Consider the following 19,927-nt stretch of genomic DNA (forward strand, 5'->3'; position numbering starts at 1 on the left):
CATCTTTTCAGCCACGGTTCTCATGATGGTATCCCTCCGCCTACACACACACACACGCCAAATAATTAAACCCACACAAACCTATTACCAACTCCGCCTCGTTCACCGCCTAAAACATAAAAAAAAAATGTTTACAAAGACAACTGCAAATTTCTTCAGGGCGACAATGAAAGGACCTTACCGCTTCAAACTATCAAAATACGTGATGTCCAGCTGCGAATATTTTAGGCTGATTCGATGACGTCACTACTAGACCATTTCCGGGTCAGCCTTCACAAACTCACATACATTTTAATAAATACGGTATTCATTGAAAAAAAAAAAACTATTTACGGAGAAAACTGGAATTCTCTTTAGGGTGACAATGAAAGGACCGTACCGCTTCTAATATTAAAAATACTGACGTGATGTCCAGCTGCGATTATTTTTTAGCCAATTTGATGACGTCACTACCATACCATTTCCGGGTCAGCCTTCACAATTTCACATACAATTTATAAACACGGTATTCTTTTTTTTTTTTAAATTACGGAGAAAACTGGAATTCTCTTTAGGGCAACAATGAAAGGACCTTACCGCTTCTAATATTAAAAATACTGACGTGATGTCCAGCTGCGATTATTTTTTAGCCAATTTGATGACGTCACTACCATACAATTTCCGGGTCAGCCTTCACAAATTCTCATACAATTTATTAATACGGTATTCATTTAAAAAAAAAAACTATTTACAAAGGCAACTGGAATTCTCTTTAGGGTGACAATGAAAGGACCTTACCGCTTCAAATTATCAAAATACTGACGTGATGTCCAGCTTTTTAAAAACTTTTTTTTTAATGCAATGATGACTATTTGATATTCTTCATATTTTGTCTGCTTCATTACAAGGTAAGAACAATATGACATGGAGTCAAAGACATATGACATTTGTTATAATATTTCCCCACATTTTAAAATATTATCCATTCCATCAAATATATAGACTTTATATGGACAAGGGCTGAACGATTTTGGAAAATAATAAAATTTTTGTTCCTTAATATTGCAATTACCATTTAATATGCTTCTATTATTTAGTGTATTTTTCAACACAGACAAGCAAAATATCAGTCTGTGTCATAATAAACAAGATCAGATTTATAATACATAAATTGTTTTTTTCTTATAAGAAATACAATATAAACTTGACTAAATGCTTTTGACTTGGAGTCTTGACATCCCAGTGCTTTTATTGTGAAGGTCAGAAGTGACGGATGTCCAGCTGCAAATGTTTTTCGGCTGATTCTATGACGTCACTTCCAGACCATTTCCGGGTCAGCCTTCACAAATTCACATACGATTTATAAATACGGTATTTGTTGTGTTAATATATATACTCGTGCTGTAAAACTGAACTGTATCAATATCAATTGTAGTCATTTTATAATACGTACGATAGCCATCTTTATAAGTTTAGCTCAGGGGCTTAAAAAAAATAGACCTAAAAATTAGCGATCACCCATCTTCACTATGACGTCACTTCTGTCACTTGATTGACATTCACGGAAACCGAGGGTCTTGTGAGATGACGCTGGCTGCTGCCAGCTCATTATTAAGAAACAAATTACCGACAAGAAGTTAAGAAACACTTTTTTATTTCAACAGACTCTCGCGCCGTGCGTGCCGTCAAAACTCTAAAGACCGACCGCACAGTTCCTGTCTTCACAATAAAAGCGCTGCTGCATCCTGCCTGCGCTAATAAAAATAAAAGTCTCAGAAAGCTAGCGCACACAAGCTAGCAAGCTTATGGAGTTTGCCGCCAATTTATTCCTTGTAAAGTGTATAAAAAGGAGTATGGAAGCTGGACAAATAAGATGGCAAAAACCAACCACTATCATGTGGTATTGGACAGAAAGAACAACTTTTTTTTCCCACCTCCATTTGAATATGTGGACCTTATCAGCACTACTGTCTGATTCCTATCAATGCAAGTCATCAGAATCAGGTAATACACCAACTTATATTCTTGTCTTCATGAAAGAAATGAATCTATATGTGTTAAACATGCTTGTATTATCATTAAACACTTGTAACTTGTTAACAAAAATTTCATGAATAAATAAATATTGTAGCGGCTGGCTACGGGTTGTTAGCCAATGCTTTGGCTGGGGGGCGGGACTTTCGGTGAGAGTTAGGGAAGTGACGTTGATAATAGGAAGTAAAGCTTGGGGCCGCCATCTTGGAGTGGTGATCCGCTCCACTCAGTGCAATTCATTTGTCAGGAGCAATGAACTGTCAGCGCATTTAATTCATCTTACCTCACTGAATACCACTGATTTTCACGCAGTTTTTTGTCATACCTGTAGCTATGATAAAGGACACATGTTTTGGCGTGTTTTATTATTCATAGTTTGCTTAAAAGTAATACAATATTGTTATATGCTAAAGTGACCAGACGTCCGAGATCAAAACTGGGAATATAATCTTAGAGAAGGGGGAAAAAAACGGTCAGCTATTTTTAAATTGCAGAAACAATATGATTAGGTTATATAAACATGCGTATATCCTACATAAACAACATTAGATATCTGTATACTGTATCTCAGGGACCTATAGACTGTATCTCTGTTGTTGCAGCAGCAGAGAGTTTATTCTGTCTTGACACTTTGTATTGGTATGTTGTATTACATTCTTCCCTTAAAGGATAATGTTTACAGTGATTGTTTTATATGTATTTTTTATGTATGTCGCTTTGGATTAAAGCGTCTGCCAAATACTTATACATAAACATATATAAACACCTGGAAGTCTTTATACCACCAATCTGTTTCACTGGATTCAGAATAAAACCAAATTCTGTTTTACCCAACAATGTTAGTATTTGAATATTGTTACTTGGTTACAATTATACTGTTAAGAAAGTATTGTCTTATACTTTGCCTAAAATGAGAATGCATCATAATCAGTGGCGGCTGGTGAATTTAGTTTAGGTGTCACAATCATTTATTTCAACTTTTTGTTATTCAAGTAGGGGGGGGGGGATTTTTTTCTTTTTTTTTTCTTTTTTTTCATTTTTTTTTTCCATAAAGAAATACAATCATGTGTGCTTACGGACTGTATCCCTGCAGACTGTATTGCTCTATATTGATATATAATGTATATATTGTGTTTTGTATGTTGATTAAATAAAAAAATAAAAAATAAACTTTATTTTTTATTTTTTTTATTTCTTGCGCGGCCTGGTACCAATCGGTCTGGTGGTTGGGGACCACTGCTGTACGACACAGGTGTCAAACTCAAGGCCGGGGGCCGGATCTGGCCCGCCACATCATTCTATGTGGCCGCGAAAGCCTGGAAAAAATGGGTTTTAATAAAATACTTATTTTTATTTTTTACTAAATGCATTTGTTCTTTCAATTTTGATGGAATAAAAATGCATATTTTAAACTTTAATATTATCTGATCATGCTTATTATATTATTCATTATATACTCTATTGCAAAACTATTTTTGTGAGATAAAAACAAATGGTTAAATATCTGCTTGTCACCTTTATTTATGATTTTAAAGCAAGTTATACATTAAAAAAAAATCTGATAATCAAATGCATGTGCATTTCGATTAATCGTGATTAATCACAGGTTGTTACCCGCATGCATAATGTAAATTCATTTTAAAAAAGCGGCCCTCTGAAAGTGATGTGGCCCTCGATGAAAATGAGTTTGACACCCCTGCTTTACGACATTTGTTACCCTAAGTTCCAATGAATAGTTTAGGGAAGGCATTGTTCGGAAATATCGTTTTATGAGTGTTTGGATGAGTTTGATGTGGAAGAACTTGACTTGACTTCAGAAATGTTCTTTTGGAAGGAAGAGCCAAGATAATTGCTCGCAGACAAAAAGCTGTAACGGTTGCGTCTCAAGTTTTTCCATTTATTGTGTTATTTATTTCACTTCTTGACACCCAATGTCCCGATATTTTTGTCCATAGTGTGTGTCCCATGTTTGCACACCTCTGCGTGATATTTAGACCTTCGGTTTCTCGGAATTGAGTGGCTAGGCCGGGGGTCGGCAAAGCGCGGCTCTTTAGCGCCGCACTAGTGGCTCCCTGGACCTCTTTCAGAAAAGTGTGAAAATGGAAAAAGATGAAGAACATTTTTTTTGTTTGTTTTAGAAATCCCACTGTTTATATTAAACTGATGAGAGTATTTGGCGAGTGTTGTTTTGTGCTACTAATTTCAGCAATCCTTGAACTCAACGTGGTTTGTTTACAAGTACAACTTTCTCCGATGCTGCCACAGAAAGACGTGTTTTATGCCACTCCTTCTTTGTCTCTATTTGTCCATCAAACGTCTTATGCTGTGCGTGAATCCACAAAAGTGAGCTTTGTTGATGTTATTGACTTGTGCTAATCAGACATATTTGGTCAGTGCATGACTGCAAGCTAATCGATGCTAACATGCTATTTATGCTAGCTGTATGTACATAATATATCATTATGCCTCATATTTTAGGTATATTTGAGCTCATTTTATTTGTAGTTTCCGTTTCCTTCAACTTGAACACACACGTCTTTACCTTTGGCCATTCTAAGCCAGTCATTTCCTTTTTTCTTTTTTTTTCTTTTTATTTTTATTGCCAGCCAGCATCAGACATTCCTATCCATTACATCATATTCACATAGATCATATATCTATTGTCTGCCCTAAATGTCAAAATATTTTTGTTTATATCCCACCCATACCACCCACCTTCCCTCCCCCCAAAAAAGAAAGAAACAACAAAAAAAAACTAATATCTACAAATACATCGATTAAATAAACAGAAAAAAGAAAGAAAATAAATAATATTACATTAATAATAATAATAATCAGAAATAAAATAAAATATAAACATATATATATATATATATATATATATATATATATATATATATATATATATATATATATATATATATATATATATATATATATATATATATATATATATATATATATATATATATGTATATACACACACATACACATATATATATACATATACATATACACATATAGGGAATAAGCCAGTCATTTCCAGGAGTTTTCTCACCCTCTGAAAAGCCTCCGTTTTAGTAATGTTGTCCAATGTTGTAAAAATGTGTGGAATAAATATTACATTTCAACATTTCTGTCAACAAAGATTTGCATCAGCCTGCGACACATATTAATTTTGATAGTAGTCTAATACAACTAATATAGACACTTACATCATGTGTTGCCTTCATTTTAACACTTATATAAGACTTTTAAAGTCATTTTGATAGTAGTCTAATATAGCTAATATAGACACTTACATCATGTGTTGCCTTCATTTCAACACTTATATAAGACAAAGTAATTTTGATAGTAGTCTAATATAGCTAATATAGACACTTACATCATGTGTTGCCTTCATTATAACACTTATATAAGACTTTTAAAGTCATTTTGATAGTAGTCTAATATAACTAATATAGACACTTACATCATGTGTTGCCTTCATTATAACACGTAAATAAGACTTTTAAAGTCATTTTGATAGTAGTCTAATATAACTAATACAGACACTTATATCATGTGTTGTATTCATTATAACACTTATACAAGACTTTTAAAGTAATTTTGATAGTAGTCTAATATAGCTAATATAGACACTTACATCATGTGTTGTCTTCATTATAACACTTATATAAGACTTTTAAAGTCATTTTGATAGTAGTCTAATATAGCTAATATAGACACTTACATCATGTGTTGCCTTCATTATAACACGTACATAAGACTTTTAAAGTCATTTTGATAGTAGGCTAATACAACTAATATAGACACTTACATCATGTGTTGCCTTCATTTTAACACTTATATAAGACTTTTAAAGTCATTTTGATAGTACTCTAATATAGCTAATATAGACACTTACATCATGTGTTGCCTTCATTATAACACTTATATAAGACTTTTAAAGTCATTTTGATAGTAGTCTAATATAGCTAATATAGACACTTACATCATGTGTTGCCTTCATTTCAACACTTATATAAGAGTTTTAAAGTCATTTTGATAGTAGGCTAATATAACTAATATAGGCACTTACATCATGTGTTGCCTTCGTTATAACACTTATATAATACTTTTAAAGTCATTTTGATAGTAGGCTAATATAGCTAATACAGACATTTACATCATGTGTTGCCTTCATTTCAACACTTATATAAGACTTTTAAAGTCATTTAGATAGTAGGCTAATATAGCTAATATAGACACTTACATCATGTGTTGCCTTCATTATAACACGTACATAAGACTTTTAAAGTCATTTTGATAGTAGTCTAATACAACTAATATAGACACATCATGTGTTGCCTTCATTATAACACTTATATAAGACTTTTAAAGTCATTTTGATAGTAGGCTAATATAGCTAATATAGACACTTACATCATGTGTTGCCTTCATTATAACACTTATATAAGACATTTAAAGTCATTTTCATAGTAGTCTAATACAACTAATATAGACACTTACATCATGTGTTGTCTTCATTATAACACTTAAATAAGAATTTACATTTTTTTGCGGCTCCAGACAGATTTTTTTAATTTTTTTTCATTTTTAGTCCAATATGGCTCTTTCAACATGTTGGGTTGCCGACCCCTGGGCTAGGCAGAGGTTAATTAGAGCGTCCTCCGCCAAGCCGGTAATAAAGTTTATTAAGTGCGACTGCAGGCCGTAACTGGGTCACACATAGACATGCATGAGAAGTCTGTAGTTTTCCAGGTCACTCACTTCACCGGATTGATGTGCTTCACGCCCCATTGACACAATTGCAATTTACACGTGCTGATATGGCACGCAAAGGTCACCCGCATTCAAGACGGTGATGTCATCGGTTTGTATTATTCATCAGTTGAACCACATTCTCCTTCTTTGAGAGCCAGGCGGCCACATGCAATGGCTCCATGAAATCGGCCCCGTACCGGTGAAGCAGGGTCACGGGCCCTCTCACGTCATAAAAACCCACGTGGCCGCCGCGAAAATCCACGTACACGCCGATTTTTGTGACATCCGGCGCCTCTAAAGGGGTCTCCGCGCCGGCGTGCCAGCAGAAAGGCCTCGACTGTTCCTCCCCACGCACCAGGAGAAGTTGTTCCCGGTAATGCAGCTGCTGGTTTCCTGTCCCTTACGCTCGATGCTCTTGTAGGTGACCCCGACGTGAGCGCCCTCGCCAATAAGCTCCGCCTCCACGTAGTGCCTTCCTGTGTACAGGCTCTGCGACGTCACGGCCTGGCGCCAGTGCTCGAATCGGTCAGGGTGGTCGACGTAGTCGTGTTGCCAGGGGCTGGTGTTGGTCGCCTTCGTGTTGTCCACTGTTAGCCGCAGGAAATGGTGTGCGCTGTCGGGTCAAAGGTCAGATTCTTTGCATCTAAAGGAAAATAAAAACAATCTGACATATATACATATATCTACATATATACATACATATATACACGGTGCAAAAAAAGCAGTCAGTGGTCAAACATAATCCGGTAATCTGGATTATGGTTTTATATTTTATATATATATATATATATATATATATATATATATATATATATATATATATATATATATATATATATATATATATATATATATATATATATTAGGGCTGCAACAACTAATAGATTAAATAGATTATAAAAATAGTTGGCGATTAATTTACTCATTGATTCGTTGGATCTATGCTATGCGCATGCGCAGAGGCAATTATTATTATTATTTTTTTTTTATTTAAATTTTTATTTTTTTATAAACCTTTATTTATAAACTGAAACATGTACAAACAGCTGAGAAACAATAATCAAAATAAGTATGGTGCCAGTATGCTGTTTTTTTTCCAATAAAATACTGGAAAGGATAGAAATGTAATTTGTCCCTTTTATCCGATTATTAATCGATTAATCGAAGTAATAATCGACAGATTAATCAATTATCAAATTAATCGTTAGTTGCAGCCCTAATATATATATATATATATATATATATATATATATATTATATATATATATATATATATATATATATATATATATATATATATATATATATATATTATATATATATATATATATATATATATATACATTAATTTTCTACCGCTTGTCCCTTTAATATATATATACGTACATATGTATGTATATACCGGTAGATTATTTATCTGTACAGTAATCTATTTATTTATATCTGCACCTTATTGCTCTTTTATCCTGCACTACAACGAGCTAATGCAATGAAATTTTGTTCTTATCTGTACTGTAAAGTTCAATTTTGAATGACAAAAAAAGTAAGTCTAAGTCGAAATATATATATATATATATATATATATATATATATATATATATATATATATATATATATATATATATATATATATATATATATATATATATATATATATATATATAAGGGCTGCAACTAACGATTATTTTGATAATCGATTAATCTGACGATTATTACTTCGATTAATCGATTAATAATCGGATGAAAGTGACAAACTACATTTGTATCCTTTCCAGTATTTTATTGAAAAAAAAACAGCATACTGGCACCATACTTATTTTGACTATTGTTTCTCAGCTGTTTGTACATGTTGCAGTTTATAAATAAAGGTTTATTTAAAATAAATACAAATAAAAAATAAAATAAAAAAATAAGATTGCCTCTGCGCATGCACATAGCATAGATCCAACGAATCGATGACTAAATTAATCGGCAACTATTTTTATAATCGATTTTAATCGATTAGTTGTTGCAGCCCTAAATATATATATATATATATATATATATATATATATATATATATATATATATATTGCCTGACACCGGGGCTCGAGCACAATGATGCCCCTTTATCGATGGGAAAATGCATTTTTAGACAATATGATTTGCCTGAGCGACTAGGAGACACCGTAAGTAACAAGCGGTAGAAAATGAATTAGAAAGGACCGATTTTAAAAAGTAATAATACAAAAATAATAAAAGCATTTTGAAATTTTTTTAACTTGGGACTCCCGTGGGCCGGATTTTGGACGCTGGTGGGCCGCATCCGGCCCGCGGGCCCTAGTTTGGGGACCCCTGCTGTAGAACGTTTGAAAGGAGAGTTTTACATTTGAAAAAGTCCTCCAAAGTCTCAGGGTCTGGCAACAAAACCCGTGGCGTGTGTGACCTGGCACCTATAGGTTACAAACAAAGACCGTATAATAGTTACAGCACAGAATGAGAGTTGAGAGAAAGCCAACACAAATCCTCACCAGTGATGATGCTGAGTTTGTCCTGGTAGGAGCTGAGCAGCAGGTCACGCAGCTCTCGCGTCACACTGGCTACCACTTGGACGTAAGCGTTGACACGCTCCATGTTGTTGAATCTCACATCGGGTAAACAAACATCCGGCGCTCCCTCTTTCCACAGCGAGTACTCCTACAACAAAACCAAATCCCCATACTTATTGTCACCACGCTTAACTCTGTGTACACTACGAACATGTCAGCCGTCAAAATAAACCCCGAGGACATCCACCAAATCCCCAAGTTACATAATGTGTCTGTCATGTGGTGTTTTTTTGCCTGCAGGAAGGAGACGTCGGACTGGATCCGCGCCATTTTGTCCATTCTGCCAAAGTTTTGGCCAGCTCGGCCCTCCTCTGCTTCAGGTGCGCCTCCACGCCCCGCGCCTGTCGAAGCGCTCGCCTCTGCTCTGCTTCCAGCTGCTCGGTGGTCTTCTTCCTGACCTCCACCACCGCCTCCTGCAGCCTGACGAACTGCTGCTCCACCTCACATAGCACCTCTTGCACCGCCGCCTGAAGACAACAGCATGGTAACACTGGTGTTGAACCCATACCAAAATTATTTCGATACTTTTCGATAAAGGGGACCACAAAAAAATGCATTATTGGCTTTATTTCAACAAAAAATCTTAGAGCGGAGCATAACAACAACAAGAATGTGTCGTTGCCGGTGCTGTAGCCGTGGCTAACAAGCGAGCTCGCTCGGTGACTGACTAACGACATGGTTTGGGATTATTTTAAAGTGTGTCTGACGGATAAAAAAAACTGGCAATTTGCAATGACTGCAAAAAGTTGGTTACGCGAGGAGGAACCAAGATGTCTTCCTTTTAATACGAGCAATTTGATCTCCCGCTTCTTCAAGAATCATAAGGAGATACACGATGAGTACAAGGGGAAGATGGATGAAAAGCAAACACCGAAAAAAAGGAGTACCACACAGTTGTCGCTTAAAGACTCCGCCCAAAGGGACAAGCGGTAGAAAATGGATGGATGGAGGGCTGACTGCTAGGCCACTTCAAGCACTCACCACTCGCTTGCAGAACATTTTTGTTACTCATACAAATACGTTAGAGCAGGGCAGATTGAGCCCAGTTCATTTACTGTTAATATCTGCTTACTTTCTCTTTTAACATGTTTTATCTACGCTTCTGTTAAAATGTAATAATCCCTTATTCTTCTGGGGTTTGATACTTTACATGAGTTTTGGATGATACCACAAATGTAGGTATCAATCTGATACCAAGTCCTTACAGGATTATACATTGGTCATATTCAAAGTCCTCATGTATCCGGGGACATATTTCCTGAGTTTATTAACATAATATACATTTTAAAAAAGGAAAAAAGATATCGTGACGATAAAAATATCGATGTAATCATAGTAGTATCGAGTAGATACGCTCCTGTAGAACCCGTTAAAAAAGGGGGCGGAATAGGAAAAATACATAGATCACAGTAGTGGTGCAGGATTGTATATGTGCGAGGGTAGTACGGTATACCGGTGTTAGTATAGTACCGCAATACTAATGAATCATATTCGGTACTATACCGCCTCTGAAAAGTACGGGTCCCCCACGCCCGCGCCCCCGTCGTCGTCAAGTCGTGTCATTGCTGGTTTACGAGCAGAGGAGCATGTTCGGCAGCGCACAATCACAGAGTACTTACAAGCAGACACAGTGTGTAGACAGGAAAGGGAGAACGGACGCGTTTTGGCTTAAAAACTAACGATAAAGGTGAAGTTATAACACTGAAACGCCCTCAGGAAGAGGTGTTTTAAGACATGGCTAGCTAGCTAGCGGCTAAAATCCAGCCCCAGTCGGCAGTGTTTTATCTACTTCTAAATCACTAATCCTCACCTCCATGGCGACAAATAAAGTAAGTTTCTTACAAGTATCATTATCACTGCAGGACGAGGAATAGCTAAACATGCTTCACTACACACCGTAGCTCACTGGCGTCACAATGTAAACAAACGCCATTGGTGGATCTACACCTGACATCCACTGTAATGATACCAAGTACAGGAACGTATCTAGTTGATAGTACTATGATTACATCTATATTTTTTGGCATCACAACATCTTCTTTCATTTTTTTAAATGTATATTATGTTAATAAACTCAGGAAATATGTCCCTGGACACATGAGGACTTTGAATATGACTAGGGATGTCCGATAATGGCTTTTTGCCGATATCCGATATTCCGATATTGTCCAACTCTTTAATTACCGATACCGATATCAACCGATACCGATATCAACCGATATATGCAGTCGTGGAATTAACACATTATTATGCCTAATTTGGACAACCAGGTATGGTGAAGATAAGGTACTTTTTAAAAAAATTAGTAAAATAAGATAAATAAATTAAAAACTATTTCTTGAATAAAAAAGAAAGTACAACAATATAAAAACAGTTACATAGAAACTAGTAATGAATGAAAATTAGTCAAATTAACTGTTAAAGGTTAGTACTATTAGTGGACCAGCAGCACGCACAATCATGTGTGCTTACGGACTGTGTCCCTTGCAGACTGTATTGATATATATTGATATATAATGTAGGAACCAGAATATTAATAACAGAAAGAAACAACCCTTTTGTGTGAATGAGTGTAAATGGGGGAGGGAGGTTTTTTGGGTTGGTGCACTAATTGTAAGTGTATCTTGTGTTTTTTATGTTGATTTAATAAAAAAAAAAATTAATAAAAAATAAATAAAATAAAAACCGATACCGATAATAAAAAAACCGATACCGATAATTTCCGATATTACATTTTAACGCATATATCGGCCGATATTATCGGACATCTCTAAATATGACCAATGTATGATCCTGTAACGACTTGGTATCGCATTGATACCTAAATTTGTGGTATCATCCAAAACTAATGTAAAGTATCCAAAAAACAGAAGAATAAGTGATTATTACATTTTAACAGAAGAGTAGATAGAACATGTTAAAAGAGAAAGTAATCAGATATTAACAGTAAACAAACAAGTAGATTAATAATTCATTTTCTACCACTTGTCCTTATTAATGTTGACAACATACCGTAATAGGTAGATAAATGACACAATATGTTACTGCATATGTCAACAGACGAAATTATGAGCCTTTGTTTACTTACCACTAAAAGACAAGTTGTCTTGTATGTTCACTATTTTATTTAAGGACAAACTTGCAATAAGAAACATATGTTTAATGTACCCTAAGATTTTTGGTTAAAATAAAGCCAATAATGCCATGTTTTGTGGTCCCCTTTATTTAGAAAAGTATCAAAATAATTTTGTTAACGGTACCAAAATATTGGTATCGGGACAACATTAGTCTAGCGCACAAACAGTAGTTCATCTCTTTTCTTCCTTGTCTCCTATTTCTGCTGTCTGTAGCACATACTGCTCCTAGTGTCCAAACTAAGCCACCACATTTAGGGCTCAGCACTATTATTACCTTCATGCGCTCCTTGTTGCTGTGCAGCTTCTCCATTGCTTTGTCGGTCGCTGCGACGCTCTGATCCATCTCCCGGTGTTTTTGCTGCAGCTCATTCTACAATACAATGGGCATAAAAGACAATTGCCATCAAACCGTGAACTCTGGAAAGGTAGAACCGCCATTTCCTGATGCTGGTGGACTTTCAAGCTGTTGAATGAGTTGACAACCCCGTGGCGTTTGGCTCTTTGGCTAGCACTGCTCGAATTGCTCTCGGTCAGTGAGTACCCTGGTTCAAGCCCATCATAAAAGAGCTAAAGACTTGTGGAGTTCATCCTTTAAGTTCTTACTTAGCATATTTGTCGGGAATAAATAGGATTTTTAACTTTTTTTTAAATTTCACCGAATTTGCATGTATTATTGTAATTTCTCTGTGTTCATTTTTCTCCATTTTGAGGCCCTTAACATGTACAAAAACTAGGGATGTCCGATAATAGCTTTTTGCCGATATCCGATATTCCGATATTGTCCAACTCTTTAATTACCGATACCGATACCGATATATACAGTCGTGGAATTGACACATTATTATGCCTAATTTGGACAACCAGGTATGGTGAAGATAAGGTCCTTTTTTAAAATATTAATAAAATAAAATAAGATGAATACATTTTAAAAAAATTCTTGAAAAAAAAAGAAAGTAAAACAATATAAAAACAGTTACATAGAAACTAGTAAATAATGAAAATGAGTCAAATTAACTGTTAAAGGTTAGTACTATTAGTGGACCAGCAGCACGCACAATCATGTGTGCTTACGGACTGTATCCCTTGCAGACTGTATTGATATATATTGATATATAATGTAGGAACCAGAATATTAATAACAGAAAGAAACAACCCTTTTGTGTGAATGAGTGTAAATGGGGGAGGGAGGTTTTTTGGGTTGGTGCACTAATTGTAAGTGTATCTTTATGTTGATTTAATAAAAATAAAAAATAATTTAAAAAAAACAAAAACGATACAGATAATAAAAAAAAAACAATACCGATAATTTCCGATATTATATTTTAAAGCATTTATCGGCCGATAATATCGGCGACATCTCTAACAAAAAACAGTTTTTCCAAAATATCAATTTGGGGTATCAAACGCAAAATTTCAATATTGACTCTCAGGCACGCCCATAGATTAAAAAAGAAAAAAAATTAGCCCCTCCCACCAGTTTCACGTATCATCACGGAAATTGCTGGAGACGTCGATCATGACACATGAAAGTCTCAAAGAGCCATTGTGGAAGTCGCTTCCCAGCCGTTCCACTGGCAGACACAGCACCGGAGCCAAGCGTGCAGTTTTTAACCAGGTTTTAACGTACATCGATTTTTATCACAAGCGATTTTTCAGCCACGTCCGTATCCTCTCTCCCCTCTTGCTCCCGGCCGCTTACTGTTAAAGACAACGGATGATGAGATTAACACGTACAACCTGTGAAATCTAATCACCTTAGACAGAGGCGGTGACCTTTGCTCTTGCAGGCGCGCTGGCCACACCTCCCTCCACGGCCATATTTAAAAACAAACAGGAAGTCGACCTTCTTGGTTTCCATTGGCCATTTTTCAGCCATAAACAGGGGTCGTACTTTAACAAACTCCTACTTTGGCCGAATAAGTTTCGTTTGAAATGACAGATGCTATAAAGATAGGCGAAGATAAATTGCCAAGGAATTTTGCCGACGCTATAAGATGCCAAACTCTAATCTGATGGTTTGCCACAAAATCTTCGACATTTATAACTGGGCTCCACAAATTCAGATCTTGGTCATAATTGGTAGAAATGATGATGATGACACCCTGAAGTGTTGCATTGGTCAGTAGCTGTTTATACCCAATCAAAGTGGGCGGAGCCAACTGCTCTTTGCCATCAGCAATCAAACTGCCATTACTTCACTTTAGATCAGGGGTCGGCAACCCGCGGCTCTAGAGCCGCATGCGGCTCTTTAGCGCCGCCCTAGTGGCTCTCTGGAGATTTTTCAAAAATGTATGAAGAATGGAAAAAGATGAGGGGAAAAAAATCTATTTTTTTGTTTTAGTATGGTTTCTGTAGGAGGACAAACATGGCACAAACCTCCCTAATTGTTATAAATCACACTGTTTATATTAAACATGCTTCACTGATTCGAGTATTTGGCGAGCGCCGCTTTGTCCCACTAATTTTGGCGGTCCTTGAACTCACCGTATAGTTTGTTTACATGTATAACTTTCTCCGACTTTCTAGGACGTGTTTTATGCCACTTCTTTTTCTGTCTCATTTTGTCCACCGCACTTTTAACGTTGTGCGTGAATACACAAAGGTGAGTTTTGTTGATGTTATTGACTTGTGTGGAGTGCTAATCAGACATATTTGGTCACTGCATGACTGCAAGCTAATCGATGCTAACATGCTATTTAGGCTAGCGATATGTACAATGATATTGCATCATTATGCCTCATCTGTAGGTATATTTGAGCTCATTTAGTTTCCTTTAAGTCCTCTTAATTAAATTTATATCTCAAGACACATGTAATATGGCTTTTAATTTTTTGCGGCTCCAGACAGATTTGTTTTTGTATTTTTGGTCCAATATGGCTCTTTCAACATTTTGGGTTGCCGACCCCTGCTTTAGATGATCAGAAACACAGTAACTAAACTGATGATGGTGATGAATAGCGGATACATAGGATGTGGGCGTGGCATGGCGCCAAATTTTGATTTGGTGGATCGCCACAAAACTTTCAACATTTATAACTTGGTTCAGTAAACTCAGTTCTTGATCAGAATTGATCAATATGACAGATGTCTAAATTGTAACATCATGTGTGTTTTGTGTTCAGACCTCAATATGAGCACGGGCCTCCCCCAAGGACGCGGTGGCGTGACCCGCGTGCCCCTGACCTTGGCAGTCGGAGCACAGGCAGCAGCCGTGGGTCAGACAGTAGCGCTCCAGCGGAAGGTGATGGCGCTCACACGTGTCGCCGTCCACGCGATGGCGCGGCTCCACTAGACGATGGCTCTGGAATCTGAGGTTCACCAGGTGAGGTCTGAGGTGATCCGCGCAGAAGGACACCAGGCAGGTCATGCAGGATTTGACGGCGTTGCGGGGGTCGCCCATGCACGAGTCGCACGGCACATCTTGCTTGTCCGTTGTTCGGTCTCCGCTGTGATTCTCCATGCTGAAATCCTCCTGGCTGTTAGTCGTCGTCATGTTTGTTTTTTTAGCGTGCACAGGCCCTCTTGAGAGTGTAAGGAAGTACTTTTAAGCCACGCCTGTTATTTTGTACTCCTATTCCACCCCTCCCCTCTTTTATTATTTTCTTTACCAATCTGAGGGGGAAATGACGGTTGGAGATTTTAACTTCCTGTTGGATCCTGAGAGATTGTGCTTCCTTTTGACAAGTGTTCTGCTGGACTACTTCCTCACTACTTGATATCACGCAGGCTGTGGTGACACTCTTTTGTGATGCATAAGCATAAAATATTCTTAATATTCTTAATATGATCTACTCATTAATAGAGCACTTATGACAACCGCTGCAAGAGCAAACATGTAGTTAATGCTTTTATAACATATCTTAATCAAAATACTAGAGCATTCAAATCATTAAAATTGGCATAAATTCTTGTGCGACTTTTTGACAGTTGGAAAAAATCCCGATTTTTTGACAGAAAAATCCAGACTTTGACAGAAAAAATCCAGACTTTTTAACAGAAAAAATCCAGACTTTTCGACAGAAAAAAATCCAGACTTTTTGACCGAAAAAATCCAGACTTTTTGACATTGAGAAAAAAATCCAGATTTTTTGACATTTAGAAAAAAAAACAGATTTTTTGACATTTAGAAAAAAATCCAGATTTTTTGACATTTAGAAAAAAATCCAGATTTGTTGACATATAGAAAAAAATCCAGATTTTTTGACATGTAGAAAAAAATCCAGATTTTTTGACATGTAGAAAAAATCCAGATTTTTTGACATAGAAAAAAATACAGATTTTTGACATTTGTAAAAAATCCAGATTTTTTTACATATAGAAAAAAATACAGATTTTTTGACATTTGGAAAAAAACAGATTTTTTGACATTTGGAAAAAAACAGATTTTTTGACATATAGAAAAAAATCCAGATTTTTTGACATGTAGAAAAAAATCCAGATTTTTTGACATTTGGAAAAAATCCAGATTTTTTGACATAGAAAAAAATACAGATTTTTTGACATTCGGAAAAAATCCAGATTTTTTTACATATATAAAAAAATACAGATTTTCTGACATTTGGAAAAAAACAGATTTTTTGACATTTGGAAAAAAACAGATTTTTTGACATATACCTGTAGAAAAAAATCCAGATTTTTTGACGATTAGAAAAAAATCCAGATTTTTTGACATTTGGAAAAAAAATCCAGATTTTTTGACATATAGAAAAAAATCCAAATTTTTTGACATTTGGAAAAAATACAGATTTTTTGACATTTGGAAAAAATACAGATTTTTTTACGTATAGAAAAAAGTACAGATTTTTTGACATATAAAAAAAATCCAGATTTTTGGACATATAGAAAAAAATCCAGATTTTTTGACATATAGGAAAAAATCCAGATTTTTTGACATATAGAAAAAAATCCAGATTTTTTTGACTTTTACAAAAAAATCCAGATTTTTTTACATTAAAAAAAATTCCAGATTTTTTGACATTTAGAAAAAAATCCAGATTTTTTGACATTTAGTAAAAATCCAGACTTTTTGACACTTACAAAAAAATCCAATTTTTTTGACACTAACAAAAAATCACATTTTTTTGACACTTACAAAAAAAATCAAAATTTTTTGACACTTTTAAAAAATCTAAATTTTTTGACACTTACAAAAAATCCAAATTTTTTGACACTTACAAAAAATCCTAATTTTTTGACACTTAAAAAAAATCCCTAATTTTTGACAGAAAATCCCGATTTTTGACAGAAAAAAATCCCGATTTTTGACACATGGAAAAAATCCAGACTTTTTGACAGAAAAAAAACCCGATTTTTTTGACAGTTAGAAAAAAATCCAGACTTTTTGACACTTACACTTATTCTTTTCTTTACCAATCTGAGGGGGAAATGACGGGTGGAGATTTTAACTTCCTGTTGGATCCTGAGAGATTGTGCTTCCTTTTGACAAATGTTCTGCTGGACTACTTCCTCACTACTTGATATCACGCAGGCTGTGGTGACACTCTTTTGTGATGCATAAGCATAAAATATTCTTAATATTCTTAATATGATCTACTCATTAATAGAATAGAGCACTTATGACAACCGCTGCAAGAGCAAACATGTAGTTAATGCTTTTATAACATATCTTAATTAAAATACTAGAGCATTCAAATCATTAAAATTGGCATAAATTCTTGTGCGACTGTTTGACAGTTGGAAAAAATCCAGATTTTTTGACAGAAAAATCCAGACTTTTCGACAGAAAAAATCCGGACTTTTCGACAGAAAAAAATCCAGACTTTTTGACTGAAAAAATCCAGACTTTTTGACATTTAGAAAAAAATCCAGATTTTTTGACATTTAGAAAAAAAAACAGATTTTTTGACATTTAGAAAAAAATCCAGATTTTTTGACATTTAGAAAAAAATCCAGATTTGTTGACATATAGAAAAAAATCCAGATTTTTTGACATGTAGAAAAAAATCCAGATTTTTTGACATGTAGAAAAAATCCAGATTTTTTGACATAGAAAAAAATACAGATTTTTTTGACATTTGGAAAAAATCCAGATTTTTTTACATATAGAAAAAAATAAAGATTTTTTGACATTTGGAAAAAAACAGATTTTTTGACATTTGGAAAAAAACAGATTTTTTGACATATAGAAAAAAATCCAGATTTTTTGACATGTAGAAAAAAATCCAGATTTTTTGACATTTGGAAAAAATCCAGATTTTTTTACATATATAAAAAAATACAGATTTTCTGACATTTGGAAAAAAACAGATTTTTTGACATTTGGAAAAAAACAGATTTTTTGACATATACCTTTGGAAAAAAACAGATTTTTTGACATTTGGAAAAAAACAGATTTTTTGACATATAGAAAAAAATCCAGATTTTTTGACATGTAGAAAAAAATCCAGATTTTTTGACATTTGGAAAAAATCCAGATTTTTTGACATAGAAAAAAATACAGATTTTTTGACATTTGGAAAAAATCCAGATTTTTTGACATATATAAAAAAATACAGATTTTCTGACATTTGGAAAAAAACAGATTTTTTGACATTTGGAAAAAAACAGATTTTTTGACATATACCTGTAGAAAAAAATCCAGATTTTTTGACAATTAGAAAAAAATCCGGATTTTTTGACATTTGGAAAAAAATCCAGATTTTTTGACATATAGAAAAAAATACAGATTTTTTGACATTTGGAAAAAATACAGATTTTTTGACATTTGGAAAAAATACAGATTTTTTGACATATAGAAAAAAATACAGATTTTTTGACATATAGAAAAAAATACAGATTTTTTGACATATAGAAAAAAATCCAGATTTTTGGACATATAGAAAAAAATACAGATTTTTTTGACTTTTAGAAAAAAATCCAGATTTTTTGACATATAGAAAAAAAATCCAGATTTTTTGACATTTAGAAAAAAATCCAGATTTTTTGACATTTAGTAAAAATCCAGACTTTTTGACACTTACAAAAAATCAAATTTTTTTGACACTAACAAAAAATCACATTTTTTTGACACTTACAAAAAAAATCCAAATTTTTTGACACTTTTAAAAAATCTAAATTTTTTGACACTTACAAAAAATCCAAATTTTTTGACACTTACAAAAAATCCAAATTTTTTGACACTTACAAAAAATCCCTAATTTTTGACAGAAAATCCCGATTTTTGACAGAAAAAAATCCCGATTTTTGACACTTGGAAAAAATCCAGACTTTTTGACACTTACACTTATTCTTTTCTTTACCAATCTGAGGGGGAAATGACGAGCGTGGAGATTTTAACTTCCTGTTTGATCCTGAGAGATTGTGCTTCCTTTTGACGAGTGTTCTGCTGCACTACTTCCTCACTACTTGATATCATGCAGACATTGGTGACACTCTTTTGTGATGCATCGGCATAAGCATAAA

The 19,927-nt window shown here is 34.5% G+C and overlaps 2 protein-coding genes and 1 pseudogene across 4 annotated transcripts in view; 1 reads left to right on the plus strand and 2 right to left on the minus strand.

Moving 5' to 3' along the window:
- Positions 1-460, minus strand: part of LOC133642428 (proton channel OTOP2-like) — an 11,978-nt gene extending 11,518 nt beyond the window's left edge. The window contains exons 1-2 of one of the 2 annotated variants that reach the window (XM_062036599.1): positions 182-460; positions 1-109 (exon numbers count right to left, since the gene is read on the minus strand). The exon at positions 1-109 is cut by the window's left edge and continues 29 nt beyond it. In XM_062036599.1, coding sequence (XP_061892583.1) covers positions 1-24 — 24 coding nt within the window. In that variant the 5' untranslated portion in view covers positions 25-109; positions 182-460. The remainder of the gene's footprint in view (positions 110-181) is intronic. The other variant, XM_062036598.1, reaches the window with a different exon arrangement.
- Positions 461-555: 95 nt separating this feature from the next.
- Positions 556-19,927, plus strand: part of LOC133642843 (proton channel OTOP2-like) — a 69,288-nt gene continuing 49,916 nt past the window's right edge. The window contains exons 1-4 of one of the 2 annotated variants that reach the window (XM_062037254.1): positions 556-887; positions 1,891-1,983; positions 9,609-9,852; positions 15,628-15,827. In XM_062037254.1, coding sequence (XP_061893238.1) covers positions 15,801-15,827 — 27 coding nt within the window. In that variant the 5' untranslated portion in view covers positions 556-887; positions 1,891-1,983; positions 9,609-9,852; positions 15,628-15,800. Of the gene's footprint in view, positions 888-1,890; positions 1,984-9,466; positions 9,853-15,627; positions 15,828-19,927 lie in introns of those variants that run through there. The other variant, XM_062037253.1, reaches the window with a different exon arrangement.
- LOC133642844 (tripartite motif-containing protein 16-like) lies at positions 6,507-15,965 on the minus strand (annotated as a pseudogene).

The sequence above is a fragment of the Entelurus aequoreus genome, linkage group LG25 (assembly GCF_033978785.1).
Source record: "Entelurus aequoreus isolate RoL-2023_Sb linkage group LG25, RoL_Eaeq_v1.1, whole genome shotgun sequence".
NCBI lineage: Eukaryota > Metazoa > Chordata > Actinopteri > Syngnathiformes > Syngnathidae > Entelurus > Entelurus aequoreus.